The sequence below is a fragment of the Heloderma suspectum genome, chromosome 4, assembly GCF_057233095.1.
Source record: "Heloderma suspectum isolate Gila_16-S chromosome 4, 16-S_ref, whole genome shotgun sequence".
Classification (NCBI taxonomy): Eukaryota; Metazoa; Chordata; class Lepidosauria; order Squamata; family Helodermatidae; genus Heloderma; species Heloderma suspectum.
In genome coordinates this window covers 31,173,128-31,200,952 of record NC_139461.1, presented here as the reverse complement: position 1 = coordinate 31,200,952, position 27,825 = coordinate 31,173,128, and the positions used below count along the sequence as shown (strand labels likewise).

General features: G+C 43.1%; 1 protein-coding gene across 1 annotated transcript in view; it reads right to left on the bottom strand.

The window, feature by feature from the left end:
* The window catches only part of CSMD3 (CUB and Sushi multiple domains 3), an 819,154-nt gene that overhangs the window by 590,093 nt on the left and 201,236 nt on the right, over positions 1-27,825 (bottom strand). The window contains exon 6 of the mRNA XM_084851442.1: positions 12,327-12,404. Coding sequence (XP_084707568.1) covers positions 12,327-12,404 — 78 coding nt within the window. The remainder of the gene's footprint in view (positions 1-12,326; positions 12,405-27,825) is intronic.

The window sequence follows — 27,825 nt, the reverse complement described above, 5'->3', positions numbered from 1 at the left end:
CTACAAAACTCTCAAGGACATATACCTAGGATTACAGCCTTAGACATTAAATTCATAAAGATAATTCTGGCCAATAGCCAATCCTTCACAGGAGAGGTAATGTGGTCATTTTGGACATAAGCTACTTTTTTTCTCAGTCACTCATTTTATCTTTCACTAAGTATATATCCATCCCCTAATCTTGCTGGACACATCGCTGGGTCTTGGGTAGCCGGCTCAGGTCGACTCAGCCTTCAATTTCAATGGCAGTGGGTTAAACACATGCTTAATTTCCCACTGAAATCAGTGTGACTTAAATGTGTTTGTTGGATTGTGGCAATACTGTATAAATATACAGTATGAGCATGTGTGTGTAAAACTTAAGCTAAGCTTCAAAATAATATTTTGTTTTAAAGACACACAAACTAATTTTAAATTATGAATATATGCAGTTGAGTAGGGACACTCATCCCCATTCAATATGAAGTTCCTGTATGGTGGTGTGGGTAAATCAATATCTTTCAACTGAACCTCCCTTACAGGGTTGTTTCAATGCTGGTGGGGGCCGCTTGAGAACCAGAAACAGTAGGGTGGCTGTGCGTGGACCAGAATCAGTGGGGCTGACCACACGCACAAGGTCAGCATTGGATTCTGCCCTGAGTTCCAAAATCCTAGTGTAAGTATACATTGAGTAAAGTAAAGTCCACCAGGCCTGGGCTTATAACATGCATATCAGAAGTGGTCAATGCCTCATTAAGGGCATTAAGGGACGGGGCAGTTCCAGTGATTCTGAAGGAGGCAGTAGTAAAACCATTGTGAAGAAGCCAGGTCTAGATCCTGGCTATGGAGTATTATTTCAGTTTCAAATCTACCATTTCTGAGCAAAGTCTTCAAGTCGGTAGTGTCATGTCAGCTCCAGGCAGTTTTGATAACATGCATTATGATTATTTAGATCCATTCAACTCTGGCTTCTGGCTTGGGTTCAGGACAGAAACGTCGTCACCCTGGTAGATGACGTGCTGCAAAATAGATGGAGGGAGTGTGACACTGTTGGTTCTCCTGGACCTCTCATTGGCTTTTGATGCCATGGTATCCTTCCGAACTGTCTCTCTGGGATGGGACTTGGGGGGACAGTGTTACAGTGGCTCAAGTTCTTCTGGGGGTGGGGGGAGAGATGGACCCAGAAGGTGGTGCTGGGAGACTTTTGTTCTACTCCATGGCTATTGATATTTGGGGTGCCTCAAGGTTCTGTCTTGTCTTCCATGCTTCTCAACATCTACATGAGGAGCCTTCATAAGGGACGTCATCAGCAGGGCTGGTGGAATGTAGTTGAAACCCTGGATAGGTGTCTCAGGGCAGTACTGGAATGGATGAGGGCTAACAAGCTGAAACCTAATCCAGATAAGCAGAAGTACTGTGAGTTGGGAAATCCATTAATCTGGATGGTTGAGGTTCTGATGGCATCAGTGGCCAGGACTGCCTTTTACCAGCTTAGGCTCATTCAGTAGCTGCAGCACTATCTAGAGAAATCTGACCAAGTTATGGTGACACATATCTGAGCTACATCCAGGTTAGATTACTGTAATGCACTCTACATGGGGCTGCCCTTGAAGACTTTTCAGAAACTGCAACTGGTACAGAAAGTGTCAGCTAGAACACTTGTGGGAGCTAGGCATTTGGATCATATTCCTCCTATTCAGTGTCGTTTACACTACTACCTGTTAGTTTCCAGGCTCAATTCAGCGTGCTGGTTTTGGACTTTAAAACCCTAAATGGCTTGGGACCATGTTATCCAAAGGACTACCTATACCTCTATGAGCCTGCCCAAGCATTAAGATCAGTTTCAGAGTCCTAGGTCTCTGCCACACCAGCAAGAGCCATTAGGCTGGCAGGTGAGAGCGGGATAGGGCTTTCTCAGTGGTGGCCCCACACCTTTAGAACTCCCTCTCCAGGGAGATATGCATGACATCATCACTGCAGAATTTTTTAAAAAGCCAAAACCTGAAGACATATTTCTTCCAGCCTGCCTTTGGTGCTTAAAAATTATTAGCTTCTGTGGCTACTGATATGTGTCTTTAACTGTGATGTGTATTTTCATGTTTTTATAATATTGTAACCCACCTTGTGAGGGCAGTGCATACTGAAAGATGGGTTAAAAACTGTGACAATAAATAAGTAACAAATATAGAATTCCATTGTCTTAAATATTAGAAGCTGTTTCTCCAATTAGTTTTTATGAAATAAAATAATAATTTCTTCCCCCAATCCAGGTAAGAACCTCCACGTGTGAAAACAGGCTTTCACATTGACACTTTCTTATCAGGAACTACAGGCATAAATTCAATTCACATGTAATTGATTGTTGAGGTAAACACAGGAGTTTAGATGCTCCCTTTGAAAAACAGTTTGGTAGAAAACCAGCATAGAAATATTGGGTAGTGTCCAACATTAGTCCTATGTAGAGTAGACCCATTGAAATGAATGGGAGTTAAGTTGGTTGTGGCTAACAATTCCCACTCATTTCAATGGGTCTTCTCTATGTAGGACTAACATTACTACCCAATAAATATCCACACTGCATTGGTTTGGAGTGTGCAGCTAGTCACTTGTAATTACCTTTGAAAACCATATCGTTGGATTGGGGTACATATATCTGAAAGAAAAGGTGTATTTCATAGTATTAAATATTAAGATAATTAATTTCAAATTGAACAAGTGGGAGCTGCATTGTTTCATTGTAGAGTGCTCCTATTCAGGACATTTCATTCCATTCCCCTTCCCTCCTTGTTTTCTGTTTCCATCTCCCTGCAACAGTCAGTCATTGTTCCATGGCCACCAAGAACACTCAGCCCTCATTGGGCTGTTTTGGGGTTCTCCCTCCACCTTGGTATTTTGTTTCCTAAATATTTGTTGTACATCTTTGAACCTTGGGGTTCCATGAGCCCAGGAGGCTGGTGGCTCTGATTTCGATGGAGCTCTGAATCCATTTTGGGTTTCAGTCACAACTAGCCAGACCTCTAAAGCAACTATCCACGGTGCTGAACCCCACCCTCAAAATAGGTGCAGCACCTTGGATAGCTCCTTTAGAGGTCTGGCTGTCTCTGGCTGAAACCCAGAGTGGATTCACAGCCCCACTGAAATAGGAGCCACCAGCCTCCACTGCCTGAGGCTGCTGATACCACCATCTTAGGTGGAGATGGTGCTAATTCATTGGTGGCTAGTGGCTACAGAAGGACAAGCACTCAGAGAACTGAGTTCACTATTTGTATATATGATGATCTGAATATACTTCTGTTTTTAAAATGTTGATTATCAGGGATATTTTTAAAATGCTGAATTTTATCTATTACATGTATATCCCCTCTTTCTTTCAAAGAGGTCAAAGCGGAATATGGTTCTCCCCCGCCACACACTCACACTTTATCTTTACAGCAACGCTTGAGGTAGGTTAGGCTGAGGGATTGGTCCAAAGTTACCCATTTAGCTGAGTAGGGATTTGAACCCTGGTTTCCCATGTCCTAGTCCAATGCTCTAACCAAGTCTTAAGTAGGGATGGCGGAGAATTCCACCACAGATTTCAGTGAGGCCGAATGCACTGGCATTCGGCCCCCCGAAATCCATGGCAGAACAGCCTATCACACCCCCCCTGCGGATTTCCCCTGGGATGAGGCTTACCTGGGGTGGATGTTCCGGACGGCGGTGGGTCCGGCAGTGGGTCTGGCAGCGGATCCAGCGGCAGCTGGTTTTTCGACCGGCTGCCGTGGCTGCCATTTACATCCTGGTCTTTGCCGTGATAGGCTACGTAAGTCTTTACGTAGCCTATCACAGCAAGCCATCAAAAAAAAAAAAAAAACACAGCGTACACAAATGGCGGCAGCTATGGCGGCCGCCATTTGTGTTCCTTATTTTTCGCTGTTTTAGTCTACGTAAATATTTACGTAGACTATTAAGGTGAAAAAAAAGGGGAACACAAATAGCGTAGTGGGCGCTATTTGCGTTCCTTTTCCCCCCGCCATTTTAGCCTACGTAAATATTTACGTAGACTAAAACAGCAAAAAATAAGGAACGCAAATGGTGGCTGCTGTAAGCACCGCCATTTGCGTATGCCTTTTTTTGGGGGGGGGTTGCCCAGCCGTGATAGGCTACGTAAAGACTTACGTAGCCTATCACGGCTGCCTGGCTGGACGCAAATGGCGGCCGCTATAGCGGCCGCCATTTGCGTCCGCACCAGCCAGTCCGTGGCCGGATATCCAGCTGCGGACAGCCCTGTCCGGCTGCTCCGCGGAGCTGCTGCAGTGCAGAGCCGGCCAGGCAGGATTCCGGGGGGGAGGACCGGATCACCTCCCCCCCGTTGAGGATTCCAGGGGGAGGGACAAAGCACCTCCCCCGCCACCACGAACACAATCCACAAAAAGGTAAGTGACTTTCGTACATCCCTAGTCTTAAGTCTTCTCAGCAATGTTAGGGTAAAAATATAGAATTGCCAAGCCAGTTGAATGTTTATACAGCCTTGTTTGTTTGTTTTCTCCTTAATCCCCTCAAACTAACATATACATAACTGAAAATATTGAACAAAATATTTAAATTAGAAAAATAAACACTGAAATCTTTGCAAGCCAATTTTCAGGTTAGGAGGATTTTTACTTCAAAACTTTCCCACAAGCTTATTTCAGCTCCAGCATTTTGCATGTATATATCACAAACTGATTTTCACCTGGAATATAGAGACTGGTATGTTGAAGAAGCATATATCAGCTTCTACATCCATGAACAATGTGACAAAAAACACATTGTACCTGTTGTACATGAACTGCAAAATATACACCATTTCCCAGCACTCGGATATCTGCGTTAGGAACGTAAGAATGGTCTTTAGTCATTCTTATATCAACAACAGCTACTTTCCCTTCTGCATTAATCCATATGCATGCTATCTATTGCTGGCACACAAATGACTGTTTTATGTATCAATTGCTTGCTTGACTTAGGAAAATTGTACACTGTTCTTCAGAGAACAGCCTTACAGAACAACTAAAATAAATTATGCACACAATAAAATAACAGCAATGAAACATGTAAATCAGCATAAAACATGAGCAGAGTGGTGGTAGTAGTACTAGTAGTAGTAGTAGTAGTCCCAGCTAAAGAAAAATAATATACAAAAACGGGATCAAAATGGTCTGGGCAAATAAAAAGGCATCAAAATTCAGGCAAGTTGTTCCAAAGTTGGGTTGCCACAACTGAAAAGGTCCTGCACAGGTCACCACTCACTCCATTTCGTCTTTGAAACTGTGCAGCTTTCTGCGGGAGCAGGCAGTCATAAGATCTACTTTAGGCACACTGAAGGATTGAAGAACATCCAGCGTGATTTTTGTTTTCTTTGAGTAAAAAGCTGCTGAGCCATATATCACAAATTGCTTTTGACACTCCTCATTCCTATGAAGTTTAGTGAGGTGCTGTTCAAGAAAGTCCACATCTTGCTTGGACATATGGAATTAGTGGTGTGGTTCACTAGGTCTTGTCACATATAAACAGCCTGCTCAAAAATAGTACTGGAATAATATCCATGAGTTACAGTGGTTCCACAGTGTGTGGATCCTGTCATTATATATGTTAGCACTGGACTTACTTGTATTTGGATGGAGTAAGGAGTTTCCTGTTACTGGTTCTTGTTAGTTTAAGGCAAGGCAATAGATGATCTTGTCTATCTTCCTGACTAATGTGTCCCCTAAGCCTTCCATGACACTCAGTACTGAACAAGTAGCCCTTAGCAATAGTGTATTATTCCTGAGGCATTCCCTCAGGTCCTAACCATGGAAACTGGTAGCAAAAAAAATCCCACAGCTCTAGTACATACTCTGCTAACAATATTGGGTTTGCTTTGATTTTTGGCCTTTTAGACCTTATGTGTTTGTCTTGGTGTCGCTGTCTATATCAACATCCATCAAATTCATTGGTCCTCCAAGGATTTTCGCACATACATATATAATAACTAGGTCCCATGACTCCCATGGCTGTAAATTTGTACTGTGAGATGAAATAACTCTTGACAAATTAACATAATTTAAGAGCAAATCATTACGTAATGCTGAAGTCTGCTCCTGACCCATTCAGCACAAACAAAATACATAACAGAGAACATCCATGAGAAAAGGAGACTTGGTTTGTGATAGTGGTTTCGTGATAAGATAATCCTAAAACCTTCACTCAGATGTTTATCTGCATTTATCTGCTAACTTGTTCTTCATTACTCAATAGACATTTCTTTTCAGGGAGCATGTTCTCTGATTGTTTTAATGTGTTCTTCAAAAATATGAGGTCTTTAAAATAGTAGCAAACTTGCTTTATTTATACATGCCATTTACTTTGAATGGACAAAACTGCCTTCTGTGTACTTTACAAAATGGATTGGTTAGGAACAATTTTATTCTAGTACAGCATGGAAAGCTGGGGGAGGTTTTCCACATATTTCTGGGATTTATATGAGAGTAAGAGACAGGAAGTGGGATGAGCCCTTGGTTAAAGAAAATACATGAAGGTATTGCAGTGAAAACATCTGTTTTCTGGCCAACCCTTGATTTCTTCTGCTCCTCTCTTACGTTCACTGGCTATTCTGGGTAGCGACCATTATACTATAATAGGTACAGAGATCCTCAGTCCTCCGCTATATGGTTCTGGATGACTTTACGAAATCCAAAGCCTTTCAATTTGTATTCTATATGTTAATGTTATTCCTCTGTACATCATTACTCCAGAAGTCTCCCCTTCTGTCCAGCTTCTCATCTTTCCAATTCATATTGTCTGCTTATATTATTCATCTTGTTTGCTTATATTATTCTGTAAAGCACTACCTGGAGTAATGGTACTTTATAAATAAAAATAATATATCACACCAATATTGATTTACAATTGGTATAGTCTGTGTTCTGAACAATAAACTACCCAGTTTGTACACAATAAGAATTCCATCATTTGGAATCCAAGTATTTTGACTGAACTAGATTGTGGATATGGTCTTTGCTCTTCTAAATACATGGAAGCTTAAAATGGACCATGCTTTTTTCTCTTTTTTTAGCTCTTTTAATACCTATCAAATCACTGTTTTGAGAGTATGAAATGTAACAGAATAGATATCAAGTCAAAATGGAGCATTTTACTGATATAAATTTGCTACACAATGTTTTATATATGCTGTTAATTTGCTAGTAAAATTAGACAGACCTGCCTATATTAAAGTTCATTTAAAATGCAACTAGTCTGGGCCAGATCACAGTATTACAGTACTGAACAGTACCCAGCAGTCTTTTGGCATTTTGGCAGTGTTGAGTATTAAGACAGCGGAAGGAATTGTTGTAGTTTCAGTAGCATGAAGTTTGGATGTTAGTAGCAATGGCATCAAATGGAAATGTTAGCTGCATTAAAATGACCCTAGTGATAGCATTACAATAAATGTTATGCAAGATGTTCAAGCATGTTATCTATTCATCTATTGTTTTCCCATGAAAAAGAATCAGTTCAGCTGTATATTTTTTTCCATTTTCATGTCTGAAAATGTTTGAGCAACTTCTTTGGTTATCCAGAACCCTGACTATATGGGAGGGGCCCTGGGGAAATGACTTTTCCCCTTTCCTTAGCCTCCCCTCTGCAATTCCTTGAAAGTCTCAGTCTCCAATTTATTATATTTCCCCCATTAAAAACACACACACAGTATTTTCCAAGGTTATTAAGCAAATTCTGTTTTGTAGATCGAACTAGCAATGCTATAAACTGCTACAAAACGGGAAAGCAGCCCAGAGCTCTGTGGGAGAATAAGTGTTTTTCACACATGAGGTCCGAAATTAAACCTCTATCACAGCCTTCCCTCTTTGGATGACCTCCGATCACCTCAGCCAGCATACATTGCCATGGTAGCTGGGGATGATGGGAGTTGTAGTCCAACACATCTGGAAAGCGCTAGGTTGGAGACGGCTGCCCCAGCTCCTCCAGTTGAACCATAACTCGTAGTGTTGGGAACGATTTCTTCCTGACACTGTGGAAAGTGTTTACCAGCCAAGGCAGAATATATGGGCCTACATGAACTAGTAATCTGACTCAGTAAAGATAGTTTTGTATGTTCATAGTACAAATACTTCTATATCCTTCTTTATAAAAATTCAATAAGCTTGCCCATGTAGGACACCTGATGCAGAAATCCCACTGAGGTGCAGCTTAAGTATGGTTCTTTCCATGCTAAGTATGGGAAATTGCTTCCAAGACAGTTATTGCAGATCGAGATAATCAACATGAACAAAATCTGCCTAAGGTGCACACAGACTCAACAAATTCCATTTTCTTTTTGAAGAAGAAACCCAGTGTAGACATTTTATGCATATACATAATATTTAAATGTTTCAAAAGTGGTCCCACTCTGAAAAGTGACTATAAAAATGGCAAAACATTTACTAACAGCGCTGCTCTTTCAAAATAATTTCTGCTGACTTCAGGTACTTGGAAAAGGCCTAATTTTTTACCCTCCTTCATACTCAGCAGAACGTAGTTAACATAAAGTAAAGTTGGTTTCTTCTCTGTTTTCAGATGTTCATATCTAAAAAGACACACAGAGCCTGCTTTCAGCCCCAAGTAAAGCTAATAACAGCAATACATTGAGGAATTACTCTGAATAAATTGTATCCTATTTACACTTTTGCATATTTAAAAAGGATATAATTATGCATACAGATGGCTTTAAATGTCTTGAGGTACTTTTGGCATGGATGTTAATACGTATATGTGTATATTGCTAGAATGAGAACTGATACACACAGAGACTTTTGCCATTCAGTAAAGTGGGATCTATAGTGGAGCATTCAGACACACTAGATGAGATGTTAGTTAGGGCTTTGAATCCTGTGTTTGGGATTCTCCTCTTCTTTTTTTAAGCTTACAGTAACTACAGAAGACCCTGATATGGATTGGAATTGCAACACAGGAGGAGGTGAGTTTTTAAAGCTTCTCCTTTTCTTCCCATGCTGTTTTCCAACTGAACATCACCCCCAGAGACTACTGCTCCCCAGCCCCACTGCGGTTATTTTCTGCAAATAGCATTGGGGGGGGGGTGCAACGAGAAAATAGTGCAGGATAAAGGGTTTTAAAAGCCTCCCCCTGATACAGATGTTCCCCACCCAACAGCTGGGGTGGAGAATCCCAATAAAAAAGTGGATAATCCCAATCACAGGATTCATAATCATACCTAATGCCAAGTTGTTTGACAATTTGTGTGGGTGGAAACAGCTACTGTTTATCACCAACCACTTTTTCTCTCTGCTTACCGAAATTCCCAGCTCATGATTAATAGTTTGCTTAAATCATTTTCTCATAGGCAGAACTTGAGGTTTTACATGCCGCTTCAAAACGGACTGATAAGTCACGTGGCACAGAGAGTAGTCTGAAAGCACAGCATGCAGTTCTGTCACTGAAGCTAAGCAGATCTGACCCTGTAAACTGCCTGGATTGTAGACTGTCTGGGAACCATAGGTATGCAATTCTCTTGGAAGAACAGTTATTATAAATAGAATGACTAGAATGCCTTCATCAAATTGCCATCATTGCCTTCTCCAGTTGCTGTGCATCTGGAGACTGGGCCACACTCTTTGCCTCACAAAGGCCATTACAACCAACTGCCTTGTGAGCAGGAGAGCAAGGAGAAATGCATGATCATCACCACCACCTCTTTAAAAAGTGGCGATGACCTATCATTGTTCCTACTGACCTTATGTAAGCACAAGGGTAGCCTTGTCTGAAGAGCAGCATAAAAATGCTCAAAATAAATATGTAACTGCCATGTTCTGATTTTCATACTGCCCATTTTCCACCAGCAATGAATAATGTTGACTAGGGTGCTAGTTTTCATGCAGTATGTACAACAATTCAAGGTAGGCAGTGTTAGAGCCAGTGGTGCCCATGCAGATTAGGGGCTTCGGCTGTAATTGCTTTAGCATTGTGTAAGAGCTGAAGACAGGGTATGGGTGGATGATACCAACTTTGTATGGATTGCCACAAATTCCCCCATGGTCCATTTTTGTAATTAATTACTTTTGTCTGTGAGTATTGTTTAGTGTGTTACATAACTTATGTTTTTATTTTTCTGGTGTTAGTAGTGATTGATTGTATTTTTTTAAAAAAAATTATGACTGATAATAATTAAGACTCAGCCACGAGGTCACAGGAAAACATTTTGGGCTTGAACGAGAGGCTCAATTGGCCAGCTCCTGCTGCTCAACTTTTTTCACTGTTGCTACCTGTTCATGATCCTGGTGGGGGTGGTGATCATGCTCCCCATTGTTGCAGGATAGCATTTTTTTCCATTCATCTCAAGGCACAAAGAGCTTCCATACACCATGCTTTTATCCTGCAGCTTTACCAGGCCTTCTGCTTCCAGATTCTTTGCGGGATCAAGATCGGCTTCTTTTCACGTGCTTTCCCCTGCATTTTTCTGGGAATTTCCTTTGTCTGCAAGCTCTATATGTTTCATTAAACAGCCATTAGATGGCAATAGCACAATTGCACATTTACCTACAGCAATATTGTGCTTCCCAGATTTAATCCCACATTTTCACTGTTAAGGGAAAATCCACAATATTGGTCACAAAGGACAGGAGAGGACCTAGAGGTTGACAACATCGTGGTTCTGTGAGTGACCCGTCATGAGTGCATGATAAAAGCCTCGTGTAGAGAAGCCCAAAATGCCAGACTGAGGGCAGGATGCACTACCCTCAGTCTGATTTGGCTCCAGACATAATTACTCAACTAAACCTCATTGCTACATGGTATTATCATGAAGCCAAATCAGAGAGGGGGGTAGGAAAAAATGGGGCACAAGCTTTGTACCTGTTTGTAGTGCAGTGCCATTGCAGAATTTCTTTTCTAACTTTGCAGCCTATAAACAGGGAGATAATATTGGAAGGGGCACATTTTGGCTTAACCTTCATTTTAATGTGTTTCATCATTTTTGGTTGTTTTGGTGATGTTTTAAACTGTCTTAGGCACTATGAGTGAAAAAAGCACCTTAGAAATCTTAAGGGAGCAATCCTATCTGGATCGACGGTCGCCTCCGACCTCGGGGGCAACTGCCTATCCAGCGCAGGGCAGGAGGCATTGTGAGGACGGATCTCCTCCTCACTCCCCCTACCCAGCTTTCACAGCTAGACAGCCGATTTCGGCTGTCCAGCCACGGGACCTCGGAGCGCAGGAAGCAGCAGCCGGACAATGCATACGATGTGTCGTACCATATTTCTGACCTCTCCGCCCCGCCCCTGGGAACATCCCATTTTCTCTGCTCCATGCTGCTCATATGAGCGCAGAGCATGGGGCTGATCTGTGCTGCCTCCAAGGAAGTGCGGGAGGGGGTGGGGGTCGATTCTCCAGGAAATGACCTTGGAGCACAGGCTCCGAGGTCTGTTCCCGGAAACCGGCCTATCCCATTGCTGTCTAGGTGCTGACTAGGTTACGCCCTAAAGTAACTAAATCAATAAATATATTTCTGAATATTTTGTATAGAGAATATTTTGTATAATTGGAACTGCAATTTTTTTTTAATTTTTTTTTAAAAGATCAGGCTTAAACTGAAGACAGATAAATTGGGAAGTCCCTCTATTTGGAAAGGAAGTTAAACAAAACCGTGTAAACCACAAGATGGGCAAATTTCTTCGTTCTAATCTTTGATCAATTTATTCTTCTTCAGACCAGACAAATCCCTCTTTCTGACTGTCTTTTATCAGGAAAATAATTTCCCTAACAAAATACAGACAATATGTCATCTGGTTTAAAGTAGTTTTCTTAACTAGTGGTTAAACTGGTAAATCCATCTGTCACCAAACTAAATCCCTACTACATGCCTAATTCCTTCTCTAGTGAAGACACACCTAACACCCTTCAAGAAATATACATGTAAGGATATTTAACATATATATTTATTATATCTAATGACATGTGGGTGGGTGTCATATATTCAATAGTTCTGAGTAGTCGTGTTTAGGGATTGCACTGCATGAGAGCCCAAATTAATATAACATCAAGTAACAGCCTACCTTTAGAAGAGTAAAATGTTTATTCACAGAAACCACTAAATTTAAATTTGAACTATTAACAACCAATGAAAATACATTCCAGAGATGCCAGTTTTATACAAAGTCACTGTTCAGAGTACAACTGCACTTTCCATTCACCATGCAGACTGATGAAGATATATTTAATACAGTTAAATGCTTAGATATATCTGAACAATATCAAAAACACACAAAAACACACAACACAGACAGCACAAACTTCACTCTTGCACTAGAAAAAGTAACAAAAAGGAGTACACTCACAGATAGAAAACTTGTTGCTGTTGTCTTTCCCTGGAAACAATTTAAATCCTCTAGATTTAAAATCTATGGCCTTTTTCACTAGTTAAGAAAACAAACAAAAACACATATCAGATAATACAGTCTAACAAGAGTTCATTTCAATTGACAGTTGTTTTTATCATGGAAGTGCAAATTAAGAGTAATTGTGTACCCACAGAGCCAGGGGAAAAGACTTCAAAAGAGTGTATTTTTTTACACAAAAGGCAAATATTTAAAATGAATTATATAAAGACATACAGGAAAGAATACATATGCATTACATTTTTCTTCCTCTAGTGAGCATATGATGCCTCTTATGTAAAATTTAAATACAAACTTAAATATTCCAGTTTCCATGTGCCACAACTACAATTATGGAACCTGGAAAACTGAGGATTTAATAGATGGACCCAATATTGTTTTCAAATATCTTTTGCATTTAACATTTATTTCCCTTATTAATGGGGGCAATTTTTATCTCATTTTTCTCAAAGCTCTGTGGTAACATTTTATGTTAGTTATGGCATTTTAAAATACAAAGTTGGGACCTCTCCCATCCTGTAGCAAATATTGGCTCAAAATTCCACCCATGAGGATATTCACAAAGATGCCTTGATCATCCTCCAAAGTATTTTCCAACAAGGGTTCAAGTAAGCAGTGACAATATTAAATGAAGTATTAATATGTTGCTCTCTCTCTCTTCCCCCCTCCCCCACCCCATTTCACTGTAAGATCAATATAATTGAAACTAACTTGGAACTTCGATGTGGCCAGAGAAAAAAACAGAGCATTATGCATTAGATCATATAAAGGTGGATAGATGTTCCATTGACAACCTATCTGTATGGCAATTAGCTTAGTATATATAACTCTGAAAAGGCTATCACAACAGATTCAATCACATGGGCAGCAGTAGCTGAGTTTTGGCCTAGTGAAAACTCAGACTTAAAGCATACTGAAGTTGCTGTGTATTGTCACCAGACTGCAACTTACTGCACCCCTGCAAATTTGCCTAAGGTGAGATGAATGAGGGTATGGAAAGATGCAGTCCGAGGACATGTTGGAACCATGGGTTGGGAAGTAAACTGAAATTTATATCAGTTCAGATGAGTTGCTAATGTGTTATGAGTAATAAGGCTGCAACCCAAACCACACTTCCCTACTACTGAGCTCAGGTTAAACATGTTTGTGCTGAATATTAACCAACTGCAATACCCTTTTTTAAACAGTTATCACTGTTAACAGTTAACAGTGCTTAGGGGGGCCAGATGCAAAAGTGGACAGGGCTCCTGCAGCTTTAGTAGTTGCGTAGAAGGGGGAATTTCAGCAAGTATGGCTTGCATGGCAATTACACTTGCTGAAAGCCCTCTCCTCTTTTCTATCTCTCCACCCTATTAATGCTGCAAGATTGGTCTCCTATACTGTATCTGCACTGTACTTGAGAAAGCATTGTCCAATTGCTGGATTAAGCCACTCACCAGTCCGCTACGTCGGATACCATTTGCTTCCGCAGGACGGCAGCGGATGGCAGTGGACAGACCGGACCTGGCTGATGGCAGGTAGGATCCGTTCCAGGGAAACTTCGTGGGGTGGCGGAGGTGGGTGGTCCGTTCCGCCATGAACTCTGAGAGGCCAGATTCTAATAGAATCTGGCCTCGCTGGAGTCCATGGCGGAATTCTCTAACATCCCTAGACAAAAGCTTCAAATAGCCAAGGAATGATGTGATAACATAGCACAGTACCATGTTCTTGCATACATATAGGGATCTTGAGAGGGGCTTGCACTCCCCTTAAAGGATCCAAGAGGGCTGCTCTTGGATCCAGAACTGTCACTTGAAGCACAGGTAAACTCAGTGGCACAGAACACTTTTTATCAGCTTAGGCTGGTATACCAACTACGCCCTTATCTGGACAGAGATAGCCTAGCTACAGTTATCCATGCTCTGATAACTTCTTGCCTGGATTACAGCAATGCGTTATACGTGCGGCTGCCTTTGAAAATGGTCCGGAAACTTCAGCTGGTCCAAAACAAGGCAGCAAGATTGTTAACAGGGACTGGCCAATGAGCTCATATTACGCCAGTACTTTTCCAGCTTCACTGGCTGCCAGTCCATTTCCAGAGACTCAAGTCAAAGTGCTAGTATTAATAGGGGTGTACAAAACCCCACTTACCAGGCTCTGCTGAGTTCCACGGGGTGGGGAGGCGATCCGGTCCTCCCCCCAGAATTCTCGCCAGGGGGGCAATCTGGTACTCCCCCCTGGAATCCTGCCCAGCTGGCTCCACTCCGCAGCCAGTCCGCAGAGCCACCAGCCAGGCCAATCCACAGCAGGGCCTCCATCCACTGCCGGGCTGCTGCAGACGCAAATGGTGTCCTGTGCAGGGGATGCCATTTGTGTCCCTACACTAGGTCGTGATAGGCTACGTATGTATTTATGTAGGCTATCACAGCTAAGGCAGGGATGCAAATGGAGGCCACTACGATGGCCGCCATTTGCGCCTGTAGCAGCCCGGAAGGTGACCTGGAGCCGCCCACGGAGCCGCCGCCAGAGCTGCCGCCAGGTAGGTCCCTTCTGGGGATTTCAGGAGGTGGCGGGGGGGTAGTCCGTTCCGCCACGGATTCCGGGGGGGGGGCAGATTCTAATGAATCCGGCCTCACTGGAGTCTGTGGTGGAATTCTCCAACATCCCTAGGTATTAATATTCAAAGCCCTTAACAGCTTGGGGCCAGGTTATCTGAAGGATCGCCTCCTCCCATATGTGCCTGCCAGGACCTTAAGTTCATCTTCAACAGCCCTTCTCTGTTATGTGAGCCCCTGCCAAAGGAAGTGAGGCGGGTGGCTGCTAGGAGGAGGGCCTTTTCTGCTATGGCACCCCAGCTGTGGAATGAGCTCCCTAGTGATTTTCACCTGGCGCCTACATTGTATTCCTCCAGCGCCAGGTGAAGACCTTTTTATTTTCCCAGGCATTTTAGCTTTCTAGACTTTTAGCTTTGCTGTTTTAAATCTGTATTTTAATTTAAATCCCTGCATTGCTGCTAGGTTTTACTCTGGTTTTATTCTGGTTGTATTGTGGCTTTAATATTTTATATATTTTATATTGTTTTATTGTGTGCTCTTTGGTTTTAATTTTTATGAACCGCCCAGAGACCTTCAGCTATTGGGTGGTATATAAATAAATAAATAAATAAATAAATGAGAGAGAGAGATTGAGGACACTGTATCCTGGCAATGTGAATCTACCCGTAATATAACCATCTTTCCAGCAAGATTTTCTATAGCACGTGTGACAATTTTGGATAAACATTTTGTCAGTGCTCTCACAAAACCACTGAATTAGATGAGAGAGTAGGGATGTACGAAAGGTACTTACCTTTCCATGGATTATACTGATGCTGGGGGGGAGGTGTTCCGTCCCTCCCCCCAGAATCCTGGCCGGTGGGGGAGGTGCTCCGTTCCTCCCCCCAAAAATCCTGGCCGGCCAGCTCCGCTCCACAGGGATTCTGCGGAGCCACCGGCCGGCTCCACCAGCAGCAGGACATCCGGCCGCTGGCTAGCAGGGACGCAAATGGCGGCAGCCATAGCCGCCGCCATTTGCATCCCTGCAGTCAGCCATGATAGGCTACGTAAATGATTATGTAGCCTATCACGGCTGATTTTTTTAAAAAAACGCGCGTACGCAAATGGCGGCGCCCATGGGCATCACCATTTGTGTATGTGTGGGTTTTTTTGTTTTGTTTTTACTCAGCCGTGATAGGCTACGTAAACATTTACGTAGCCTATCATGGTGTTTTTTTTAAATCTAGCCGTGATAGGCTACGTAAATCTTTACGTAGCCTATCATGTTTTTTGGGTTTTTTGGTTTTTTTACCTGGAAATGGCAGCGGCGGCGGCAGCCGGTCGGAAGACCAGCCGCCGCAGCCGCCGCCAAACCACCGCCGCTGCCACCGCCAGTAAGATCCGCCTAAGGTAAGTCCCATCCCAGGAGGGGCGGGGGGCCATTCCGCCACCGATTTCGGGGGGCCGAATGCGCTGGCATTCGGCCTCCCCGAGATCCATGGCGGAACTTTCGTACATCCCTATGGGAGAGAGAAAAACCTGCATTGTGCCTCCAATTATTTTTCAAACAGCCCAGTCCTATGTGTGAGGTAAGTCGCACTAAGTTCAATAGAGCTTAGTCCCATATAGGCATATGTAGGGTTCCTGAAGCTACAACACAAAGAATCTTGTCACTGTCATAAAGGCAGGCTCATGTTAAATGATAATTCATAGCCAGTTATATCAGCCATCAGAACAAATTAATATATCATATTTGCCATATGTCATGTGATGAACACTATATTTAATATTTAATAGCATAAGAAAAAAAAATTAATTTTAATTTTGTATTTACATGTTTAAAAACAAAAAATCAGCTACTCTGTTTTAGACAGTTTCCTGTCCTTGAAGCATCTGTGTTTATGCTCATTCTTAGCAAAAGGCAGACATTTATTTTTCACAGATTATTATTATTAATTATTATTATTGTATTATGTTGCAGCTGTTTTGAAACAACACTGAAGCTAAGACTATAGAGTGATGAGAAGACGAAATTCACAAGAAAGGAAGGAGAAACATAACAGAAGCAAAACAAGTGGAACCCTGCAACAAAATGTGGCGTAGACTGCTTCTGTTCAGCCGTGCCTCGCTTCCTGGTTTTCTCCCCCACTACCCCCCACCAACAGTCAGACAGCATTCTGACTAAGCATGTTCAATCTTCATTGGACTTGTGGGTGTGTGTCTGTGGGTGTGGTGCGTGCACCCCATTTTGGTTTCCCACCTCCATTTTTTATTTTTTTTTGTGGGGCAGGGGGAGTGGGCAAACTGGTGCCCAAGCTCAGCTACATTACAATCTTGGGCTTCCCCATAAATTCCTATGGGTACCTCTCATTTCCATGTTGGGAATTTTTAAAGAATAGCTTCTCAGCGTAAAGTAGGAAATTACCTATCCAGATAACAATATGGTTCACTCTGTTCTCACTATCTCTGTCTCTCCTCCACCCCCAATTGTCTTCCTTTTTCCAGGCACTCCATTCCATTCCCCTTCCCACCCAGTTTTGTTTCTCCTCTTAGTCAACCTTCAGTGAGCCATTTAATCCTCATTGGCTGTTCTGGGTCCCCACCTCCATGGGTCCCCCTCAAAAATATATGTTTTGTACCTCTGCAAACCCTGGGGTTACCCCATATCTTCTGACAGATATGTGCAAGAGGTGCAGTTTTGGTAGGGATGTACGAAAGTTACTTACCGTTTCACGGATCTGCTTCGCAGTGGGAATTCCGTCCCTCCCCCCGGAATCCTCCATGGGGGGGAGGTGCTCCGTCCCTCCCCACAGAGTCCTGCCCAGCTGGCTCCGCTCTGCGGGGATTCTGCGGAGCCGCCAGCCAGCTCCGCCAGCAGCCAGACATCCGGCTGCTGGGTAGCAGGGACGCAAATGGTGGCGGCTGTAGCCGCCGCCGTTTGCGTCCCTGTATTCAGCCGTGATAGGCTACGTAAAGACTGGGTTAAAAAAAAACAACACGTATGCAAATGGCGGCCGCTACAGCGGCCGCCATTTGTGTTCCTTATTTTTCACCATCTTAGTCTACGTAAATATTTATGTAGCCTATCACATCTATGTAAAAAAAGAAAAGAAAAAAAGACCAGACTGAAAATGGTGGCGGCGGCAGCTGGTCAGAAGACCAGCCGCCACCACAGCCGCCACTGGAGCCGCCGCCGTCTGGAACATCCGCCCCAGGTAAGTCTCATCCCGGGGGGATCCGCGGGGGGGAGGGGGGGCAGGCCGTTCCACTATGGATTTCAGGGGGCCGAATGCCAGTGCATTCGGCCTCACTGAAATCCGTGGCGGAATTCTCCACCATCCCTAAGTTTTGGCTTGCACAGGCATGGGAAGAGCTGGATCGCAAATAGAGCAACTGATGACTGCTTGCTAAAAACAATGGACATGAAGTTGAGCTCTTCTAAATCCCATTAATTTCAGTTGGAGTGTGAAGTATGTGCTTGAGACTACAGTCTCATGTACACCTACTTGAAAGTAAGCCCTATTCAGAACAGAGGAACTTACTTCTAAAAGTTATTATGTAGGATTTGGTTAATTATACACCTCTCAAGATGAAAGCCACGGGCAGCATCCAAAGGAGCACAACCACTAACATAAATTACATTTTACTAGTGTAAATTACTCTAGTTCAACACCAATAGCATTAGCTTGTGTGCTCATTTACGTTAGCGCTTGCACCCCACTGGTTATTGCTCAATGTGACTTAATAATGCTTGACATTGGTTAGATCATCCCCAAGTTGATGATCAAGTTGATGATGATCATCCCCAAGTTGATGATCAGCTAGATCATCCCCAAGTTGATCATTCCCATACTTGTTTTCTATAATATGTAAATGGTGCATCTGCAATCAGATGATGCAAAACTGAAATACGTTGTATTTCACCCATCAGTCATTTTGTGATCAAACAGCAGAGGAAGTTGTAGAATAGCCTTTGGTATGAAGCAGACATAGAAAGAGGATGAACATAGATATGAGAACCAAAAATATCTATAAACCCGTAAGTAGTGAGGACAATTCAATTATTTTTCTAGCCTTGTGATTTATGGAAGAATACTTTTTCTTTGTTTCAACTGTGTTTAATAGCTATTAATAACTAATACAATGAACACCTCATACTTCAACAAACAGAATCATTTGAGGATTTCCACAATTCAGGGTGATCTCATTAACAATTTTTCAAAGTCAAAGAAAAACATTGCAAGACTCATTGTCTTATGGAGATGGTCCATTGCCAGCAATTGTAAAAGAAAGACAAAGCATAATATTTCACACTCTAATCTCAAAGTATAATGGCTTGGATTCAGAGACTGCCTCTCACAGACAGAAGGGCTCCTTCCATCCAGAAAGGCTTTTGATCCAGTGAAACATTTCTTCTGGTGGAACATGGGAGAAGGCATTTTTCACCAATTTCATCCTCCTCACTATCTCCCCCAAATATGCTCTGGATAGTTGGAGAACTTCTGGATACTGTAGTAAGGGGTGGGGGTAGGCCACAGAGGGAAGAGTTGGTGAAGATTGCCTTTTCCCCTGACCCATCACACCAGACAGAGCATCCTGAGTGGAACTTCACTTAGGGAGTATTCCCACTGGTGTGGGGAAACCATGGATCCAACCTAATGTTTAGATGTGGTTCTATGTTGAGATAACATGAAGAGAATAATGAAGTATGGATTTGAGGGGAGGCTGGAGTAAAAATGTTTGATGACGTTAATATTTTCTCACAGTAGTCCTTCCTTTATGTCAAGTTGGATCCAGACTTAGTCATGCTTAGAGGAGACCCATTGAAATCAATAGAACAAATTAGTCATGACCAATGTAAGTCCCATTGATTTAGAGAGTAATCCTATGGAGCTGAGAAAGCATCGGGGGGGGGGGCATAGGACATTTCAGATTCCCGGATCTGAGGTTGGAGAAAGCCCTCTGACCTTGGAGCTGAAAATCCACACTCCCCTCCTCCTCACAGCTGGTATGCAGTGAATGGCTGGCTGCCGCTCCAAGGTCAGAAAAGGATCCTTGGAGAGGGATTAGAGGAGGCATTCCAATGGGCAGGAAGGGGAGGGGACTGGAGAGGCCAGGATACAATCTATCCATAGGCCTTGCCAGCCTCTTTCCATCCCCCTCCAACGTGCCGCAGCTAAGATGGGCAAAAAAGCCAATTTAGCTGCAGAGCAGGATGAGTGGCAGAGGTGACAATTGATCCACAGCAACCCCAGCTCTGCACTGAGTGCTCGTAAGCCTCCAGGTTCAGACGCTTACCAATCAGTTGAGGAAGTAACAGGACTATGCCCTTAATGAGTCTACTGTGAGAATGACTATGCCTGGACACAACTAGGGATGGGTGGAATGCTTACCTGCCATTCTGTGGGGGGAGTGTCCGCGGGGGGGGGAGGTGATCCATTCCTCCCCCCCGGAATCCTCTTCAGCTGGCTCCGCTCCGCGGCGATTCCGCAGAACTGCCAGCTGGCTCCTGACTGTGGACGTAAAAGGCTACATTTACCTTAAACTAAGGCCTTTATGGCTGCAAATGACATCCTGGACGCCATTTGCGTCCACAGTCACTTCCCTTCAACCAGCGATACGGCATGGCAGCTGTCAGGGTGGACACTGAGCCCATAGAATCCCAGAGTAGTCCTGATTCTGAGGAAGAGCAGTCGCTCCTGGGAGAGGAGCGCGCTCCTCTTTCCCAGGGCCAACAGCTGAAGGAGATTCCTCCCACCAACATTCCAAACTTGGATAGCAGTCCAGGGAGTAACAGAGCACAGATAGCAGACTTGGTGGACGTGCGACGCAGACGCAGAGAGCGGCGCCAGATGGAGGGCGTGGAAAGGAGGTGTAGCGCCCGGTTGGCGCTCAAAGAACGGTTGCGCCCAGAGGCTCCAAGGGAAAAGGGGAGGGACTCTCCCTAGTCCTTAAGTTCAGGGGTCTGCCAGTAATTCCCTTTCAAACGGGGACCAACTGTTCCAACTTAGGGCATAGGGATGCTGCTGCTCAGATCTAGTTGCTACCTGTAGAGTTGTTAAGTTGTAAAAGAAGAATAAAGCTTTGAAAGGAATCCCTTTGTCTGTGTCTGGACTTGGCTACTGGATTAGACTGAGAGAGCCCTCCAAGGAGCCCTTGACAGCGGCCGTATCGCTGGCAATCCGGAGCCCGAGGATCCAGCCGAAGACGATTCCTCCTGGAGGTGGGGGTAAGTCTTCTGTTCCGCCACGGACTCCAGGGGTCCGGATTCTCAAGAATCCGGCTTCATTGGAGTCCATGGCGGAATACTCCCCCATCGATACGACCCTTTTGGTTTGCGTTTCTGTTTGTTTAAAAAACAGGGCATTTAATGTCCACACTCTAAACAAAAAACAAAGTTGACCTATACAGAGTCAGGCCATTGGTCCACCTCGCTCTATATTGTCTTTGATGACTGGCAGCAAAGTTGACCTATACAGAGTCAGGCCATTGGTCCACCTCGCTCTATATTGTCTTTGATGACTGGCAGCAGTCTCCAGGGTTTCAGGCAGGTGAGCCTGGCATGGAGATGCCAGGAATTGAATATATGACCTTTTGCATGCAAAGCAGATACTCTAGACTACCAGTGAGCTAGGGCACTTTCCTAACAACATTATTCTGGAGATTAGGGGGGTGTGTGTGTGTGTGTGTGTATGTACGTATGTATGTACATTGTATAAGAAAAAATAGAAGGGAGGCGATCGATTGCATAGCATATATATCATGCTCTTTTTACAACTAAGTTTGCTAAAATGCATGCCAATATTTTTAAAATAACACCTTGCTTTATTTATAGCTCTGTTTCTTGCATTTAAAAATATATTTCAACCTGGCAGACAAAGGTGTACAGGATATGCTCTGTCCAAAACTATGCACTTTCAGATCCCACCAACTTCAGTGAGAAAGATTTAAACTGGTTCTTAACTCTCCCGCTGAAATTAATGGGACGGAAAGCATTTCAGTTTATTTTATTATTTAATTATTAGTAGTACTTCTATACTGCCTTCTTTACCAAAGACCGCCAATGAGGTGCTCAACAAATTAAACAAAATAATTTTTAAAACCCAATAAAATAATTAAAACAGTAACGTACTAAAAATAGCTTAAAAGGCTAGATTGAAGAGATGTGCTTTAACACCTTTTCTGAAAGCAGATGGAGTGGGGTACAGCTGTAATTCTGCAGGGAGTGCATCCCACAGCTTCGGAGCAAGATAGGGGGAAACCCTTTTCCCTGTGCTCAACAAACAGGCCTCTGTGGACAATGGTGCCCTCAAAAAAGCCTCTCTGCAGATCTTAATAACTGGATGGGTTCATAATGAGTCAGGTGGTATCTCAGGTAGCCAGGCCCTAAGCTATTTAGGGTGCAATCCTATGCAGATAGGTGGCCGCCCCCAAATTCAGAGGCCATCACCTATCCAATGAAGGGCAGGAGAAGCATGGAGAGGATCATTCCTTCTGCGCATCTCCTGCCCTGCATTTGTGGCTAGACAGCCGATTGCGTCTAGCTGCAGGAAGGCAGAGCAGAGCGTGGGAGGAGGCTGCTGATACATTAGATGTGTCGTACAGGCATTTCTGCCTTCCCTGCCCTGGAACACCCCCCCCCCCCGGAACGTTCCATTTTGGCTGTTCCATGCTCCTCTTGCAAGCATGGAGCACAGGGCTTTCTGCACTGCCTGCGCTGCAAGGCAGCATGGAAGTGGTGGAAGGTTGGTTCTCCTGGAACCGACTTCAGAGCGTGAGGATAGATATCCTATGGGCTGTATCCACTGACTAGCAGCTGTAGGATTGCTGCCTTAGGGTTTTAAAAGTTAAAGCCAACACCTTGCATTATGCTCAGGAAGCAATTGGCAACCAATGTAAGTTTTTTAAGATGCTTATAATATAATCTCAGTGCCATGAACAAGTTAGCAGCTTAGCTGCAGCATTTTCCGCCAACTGTGAAGCTTCCGGACACTCTTCAAGGGTAGCCCAATGAGGAGTGCATGGCAGTAGTCCCGTAGTAAAGCATGCATAATATAATTAGGAATGCATATTCCTAGTTTTTAAAAATGTAATGCAATGGCTATAGAGAAAAAATAATTAAGAACTACAAACTGTGACTATGCACACATTTCCTCCCTCATCTTGCTGTGATGAACTATGAAAAATGTACCTTCTGGGGACTGAAGATATGCCTGAATATAAGAATGATCAAATCTAAGTAGAAGCTATGCTCTTCTTGGCCCTGCTCTACCTTATCAATATGTGGGCCATATTATTGGAAAGTAGAATAGAAAGGAAGTAGCAAGATTCTACTTTTAATAAAGAGACAGCTAAATCATACATATTGATAGTTCAACAGATGCTTACACACCAAAATGAATGAACATAATTGAGAGATTGTGTATGCAATGAGTCAACAATGAGAGCTATAGTGGTAGTTAAGCAAGTTACACTGTGACCAAGATGCTATTTAGAGAAAGAAAGCAAAAATATTCACTTGTACAATACTTTATTCTACATAAAGCTCAGTGGATGGGGGTCCTATGAGTTGAAAATTAATTAGCCAGCAACTTGACTGAAAACATTTTGGAATTGGTGGAGACACCGCAAGAAGCAGGAGCTCATTAAAAGGGCTCTGTAAATGGAGTGGCCTCCTTGTAGTAGTTCTGGTGAGGTTTGGAAGAACGCATCGGTGACACACACATTTCCTTGCATACATTCCCATGAGACCTTTGTGGCCAAATCTGTCTTAACCTCAGTGCTTCAGCTGTAGCAACACAAGTAATCATTTTCATGGCTGTAACAAGCCAATCCATAAGTCTGGAACAATGTTCCAGAAAATCCAAAACAAATGAACCACCAACAAAAGAAAAAGATATGGTTTGTCTCCCAAGGTAATTTAGTTGTACAGTACAAAGTCAGATGTTTCAGATCTTTCAGTTTTCCGCCAGTCCATGGACTTTTATGCCAAATGTTTATGTTATGAATTTTTCTGAAGCCTATCTTAAGATTCCCCTAGCATAACAAAGTAACTCATATTCAGGTCATTCTTATTATTGCAGGCTAAAGTGGGTGTTCCTTGGGGGTTACTACCTGATGCCTGCAGTGGCCTTCATCATTCTCTCCTTTCCCATCTATGTAGCAGAGATTCAGTATGAAGCTTTGCCAAAAGTTCTGCACCATCTCTTATAAGGTCTCTTTCCCTTCCCCAAGCACTACCAAAGCCTAGCATCATACATAAGAAAGATGAATGAAAAGCTGCAAGCTGGTATAATTACGATCTTATTCTTAGAAGATTGGGCTATTTCTCATGGCATGATACAAAGATCCTGAAATGCCATCACTCTGCTTGAAATTACTGGACCCTTTTCTCTATAATGCATGTAGGATGCTGAAAGCTTACAGGTTTTTTTTTTTTCCATTCACTTTTTGTTTTAAGGTTCAGGCCTGGTTTGGAAACAGAAACAGCCTTAGTTGACCTGGTGGCTGAATTACACCTGGGAATGGGCAGGGGGGACTTGACTTAGTTAGTTCTCCTGGACCTCTCTGTGGCTTCTTATATCATTGTATCTTTCTAGATTGCCTGGCTGGATTGGGTTTGGGGGGGAATGGTGTTATGGTGCCCCCAATCCTACCTGGCCAGTTAATCTCATAAGGAGATCTGGGGGAGCTCTGTTTTGCCCCATCACCTTTAGCCTGGGGGTACCACAAGGTTCCATCTTGTACCCCCGTCCCCCGCTATTTAATATTAATATGAATGCACTCGAGGGCATCATCCAGAGGTTTGGGCTGCAGTGTCACCAATATGCAGATTGCACACAATAGCTTTACCTCTCTTTTCCACCTAGTAATTCCAGGGAGGCTGTGGGATAAGGTTCTTGGAGGTGATTTGGGGATGGATGAGAGTAAACAAGCTGAAGCTTAATCCAGATGAAACAGAAGTACTTTGGGTAGAAAATCTGCTGAGCTGGATAGAGATATTCAACTAGTACTGGACAGGATTGTAATTCCCCTGGGGAACCATGTTTGTAGCTTAGGACTCCTCTCTGTTTGTGGAAGCACCAGTGGTGGCAGCAGCCAGGAATGTCTTTTACCGACTTTGGTTGGTTGGTTAGCTGAGATCCTATCTAGGGAAATTGGTCCTAGGCAGCAGGGTTGTGCTAATTAGTGTGCACCAACTAGCCCTGCTTCAGGTATCCATGTGTATAGTATGATGATATGCATATGCATGAAGGGAGACACTGCATTGCACCTGCAGATGCCAGAGGGAGGATAATTGGTGTGTGCTATGCTGGGGTAGGGACAAGTCAGTGCAGCCCCAATCACACCTTTACAAAATACGTGATGCACTCTTCTGAACAAGCTTCAGTGGTAAGTCAACCTAGGGCTAAGCATGGGTGTCAGTTCCCAAGCAGGTGCTCTCTTCTTTGCATTAACTTGTTCCCTGCCTTGAAGGAACTCCTTTCTTACATTTAAATGGCCCCTTGATTATTGACTAAAACACTGCTGCCAGGACCACTTGTGTAACAGTGCAACCAGTTTAATACTGGCTTATTCATTTATTTTATTTAGGAGAAAATAAAAATGTGTGTTTTGAAAGAAAATATGTTTTAAAATATGCATTTAATTTTTTTAAAAAATGTGAGGTTTTGTCCAGATTTTTTTTTTAAATTGCAGATTAATACAGGAATGGGACAGAACGAATCTAACTAAACCAACCTTGCCCAAGAGCAGTGATTTAAAAATATGCATCTGACAATGAGAGAAGCAACTGATCAAACCAATAAATAAAAATTTTAAACAAATATTTCTATGAGTAGATTAAATGTCCAATACCACCTTTCCATGGGTAGGTTGAGGCCCTAATTCAGAGCTTTCCAAAGTGTGTGTCACGACACATTAGTGTGTCGCCGGCAGTGTGTAGGTGTGTCGCATGAAAATTGTGCGGAAGGGCACCGCGGAGTTCCCTTACTCACATTTGCTTTGCTTGGTCCCTCCCCCGGAACTTCCTAAAGCGGCTAATGTTAAAGCAGCTTAGCTGCTAAGGCTTAGGTGCTTTAACAATAGCTGCTTTAGGATCACGTGGCGTCTTGATGCAGGACGCACGTGATTGGCGGTGTTGGAGCGGTACGGCGAGGAGTGTGGTAACGCTGGCTGCACGAGGAGTGTGGAGAATTCGAAGTTAGCAGAGCAATTAGTCGAGCAATTTGCAATCAGCTCGGGCGAGAGGCTTCCCCACGTCCTCGGTGCGGCTGCAAGGCAGTGGGGGAGAACAACGGCCCGCTGGACGCCCGCAGAGCAGGGAGGGCTGCGCTGGGCAGGCGAGGAGCTTCGAGCCTGCGCTCCCCAGAAAGGTAGAGGCGCGGGGCAAAGAGAGGGGAAGGGAGGCACTGCCCTGGGAGCAGAGCTCGGCCGACACCGGCGTGGAGAAGTGGCAGCGGCCACCAGCCCTGCGTGGTTTCGGGCGTGCCCTTCGCGGACTTCTGCACCGCGCTGCCGCGCAGCCAGGCCAAAGTAACACACAGGTGGAAACGCCACCTGGGACTGCACTGAGTGGGCCGTCTGCCATCTTGGCCAGTCGGAACAGAGCTCAGTTGATTTCTGCCATTTATTTTTATTTTTACTCTGCTGTAATTGTGGATTAACCACCCACTGGCAGTGTACCACCGGAGAGTGCTGGAACTGGATTCTGGACATAGGCATTGCAAATATTTACAGCAGTATAGCCTTGTAGTGAGACATATATATTTACACCATTTTTGTTGGACTTTTGCTTCTCTACTTCATGTGTTTTTGCAGCTGAGCTCCTACCTGGACCTGGAAATGGTAAGTAGTTATTGGCGTTATTCAACTTTTTTAAATTCTTGCACATATTTACATACTGTTACTCATAAATGACAACGATGTATGTTATTATCTTACAGATCATATATTTTTAAAAATATAAATGAAAGGTTTTCATGAGATATGTTGTATCCCCATACATTTCATTATTACAATTTATGTATGTGTCCGTATCTCTTATAACGGGTTAGTTTAACCTCCGGTTTGCTAGTAAAACTGAGTTACCGTGTCATGAAATGATGCATGTCTAAAAAGTGTGTCACCAACATGAAAAGTTTGGAAAGCTCTGCCCTGATTGATACTTCTCTATCCTTATTTTCTCATAGCATTTGCTAGTATCTGACCTATCTAATTTTAAGTCATTTGCAATTTTTGATCTATTTAATGGAGGGCTTTTTGCTTCCACTATTGAGAAAGTAAGTACAGGATAAATTAGATTATATAAAGGCAAGGAATTGCTGTGGTTGGACTATGCCAACATGAATCACAAAGGTGTGTGCTTTCTTCTCTGTGATCTTAACCATACTTATCTGGAAGGAAATCCCATTGAATTCAAAAGATTTCACAAACTATGTAGCAATAACAAGCTTTATTATACTGGTTTATTCATAGAGCAGGGAGAGAAGGAAATAAGGGAAAGTACTTGGAAATGAAGTAATAAGGTGAATGCTCATGGGAGATCTTACTGAAGCCTTATCTAGAATAATAAACTAATAAAACCATTCATCCATAAACAAAATACTAATATAAATAAATATCTTATATTGTTTAATATAATTAATTAAATTATATAAAAGAATATAATTTGTACATAGCCATGTTTTACATTATATTGTTGAAATGTATAATATTTTCCTCATTTTAGTGACAACAAAATGTTGGCAGAAAAGAAATGCTAAGAACAATGTCTCATTCTAAAATGCTAGATAAAACAAAGTTGCCAATTAAGACAACATGATGAAATGGCATGTGATCTAGATAGATAGATAGATAGATAGATAGATAGATAGATAGATAGATAGATAGATATTCTGGAGACGTTTCCCTTAACTCTTATTGGA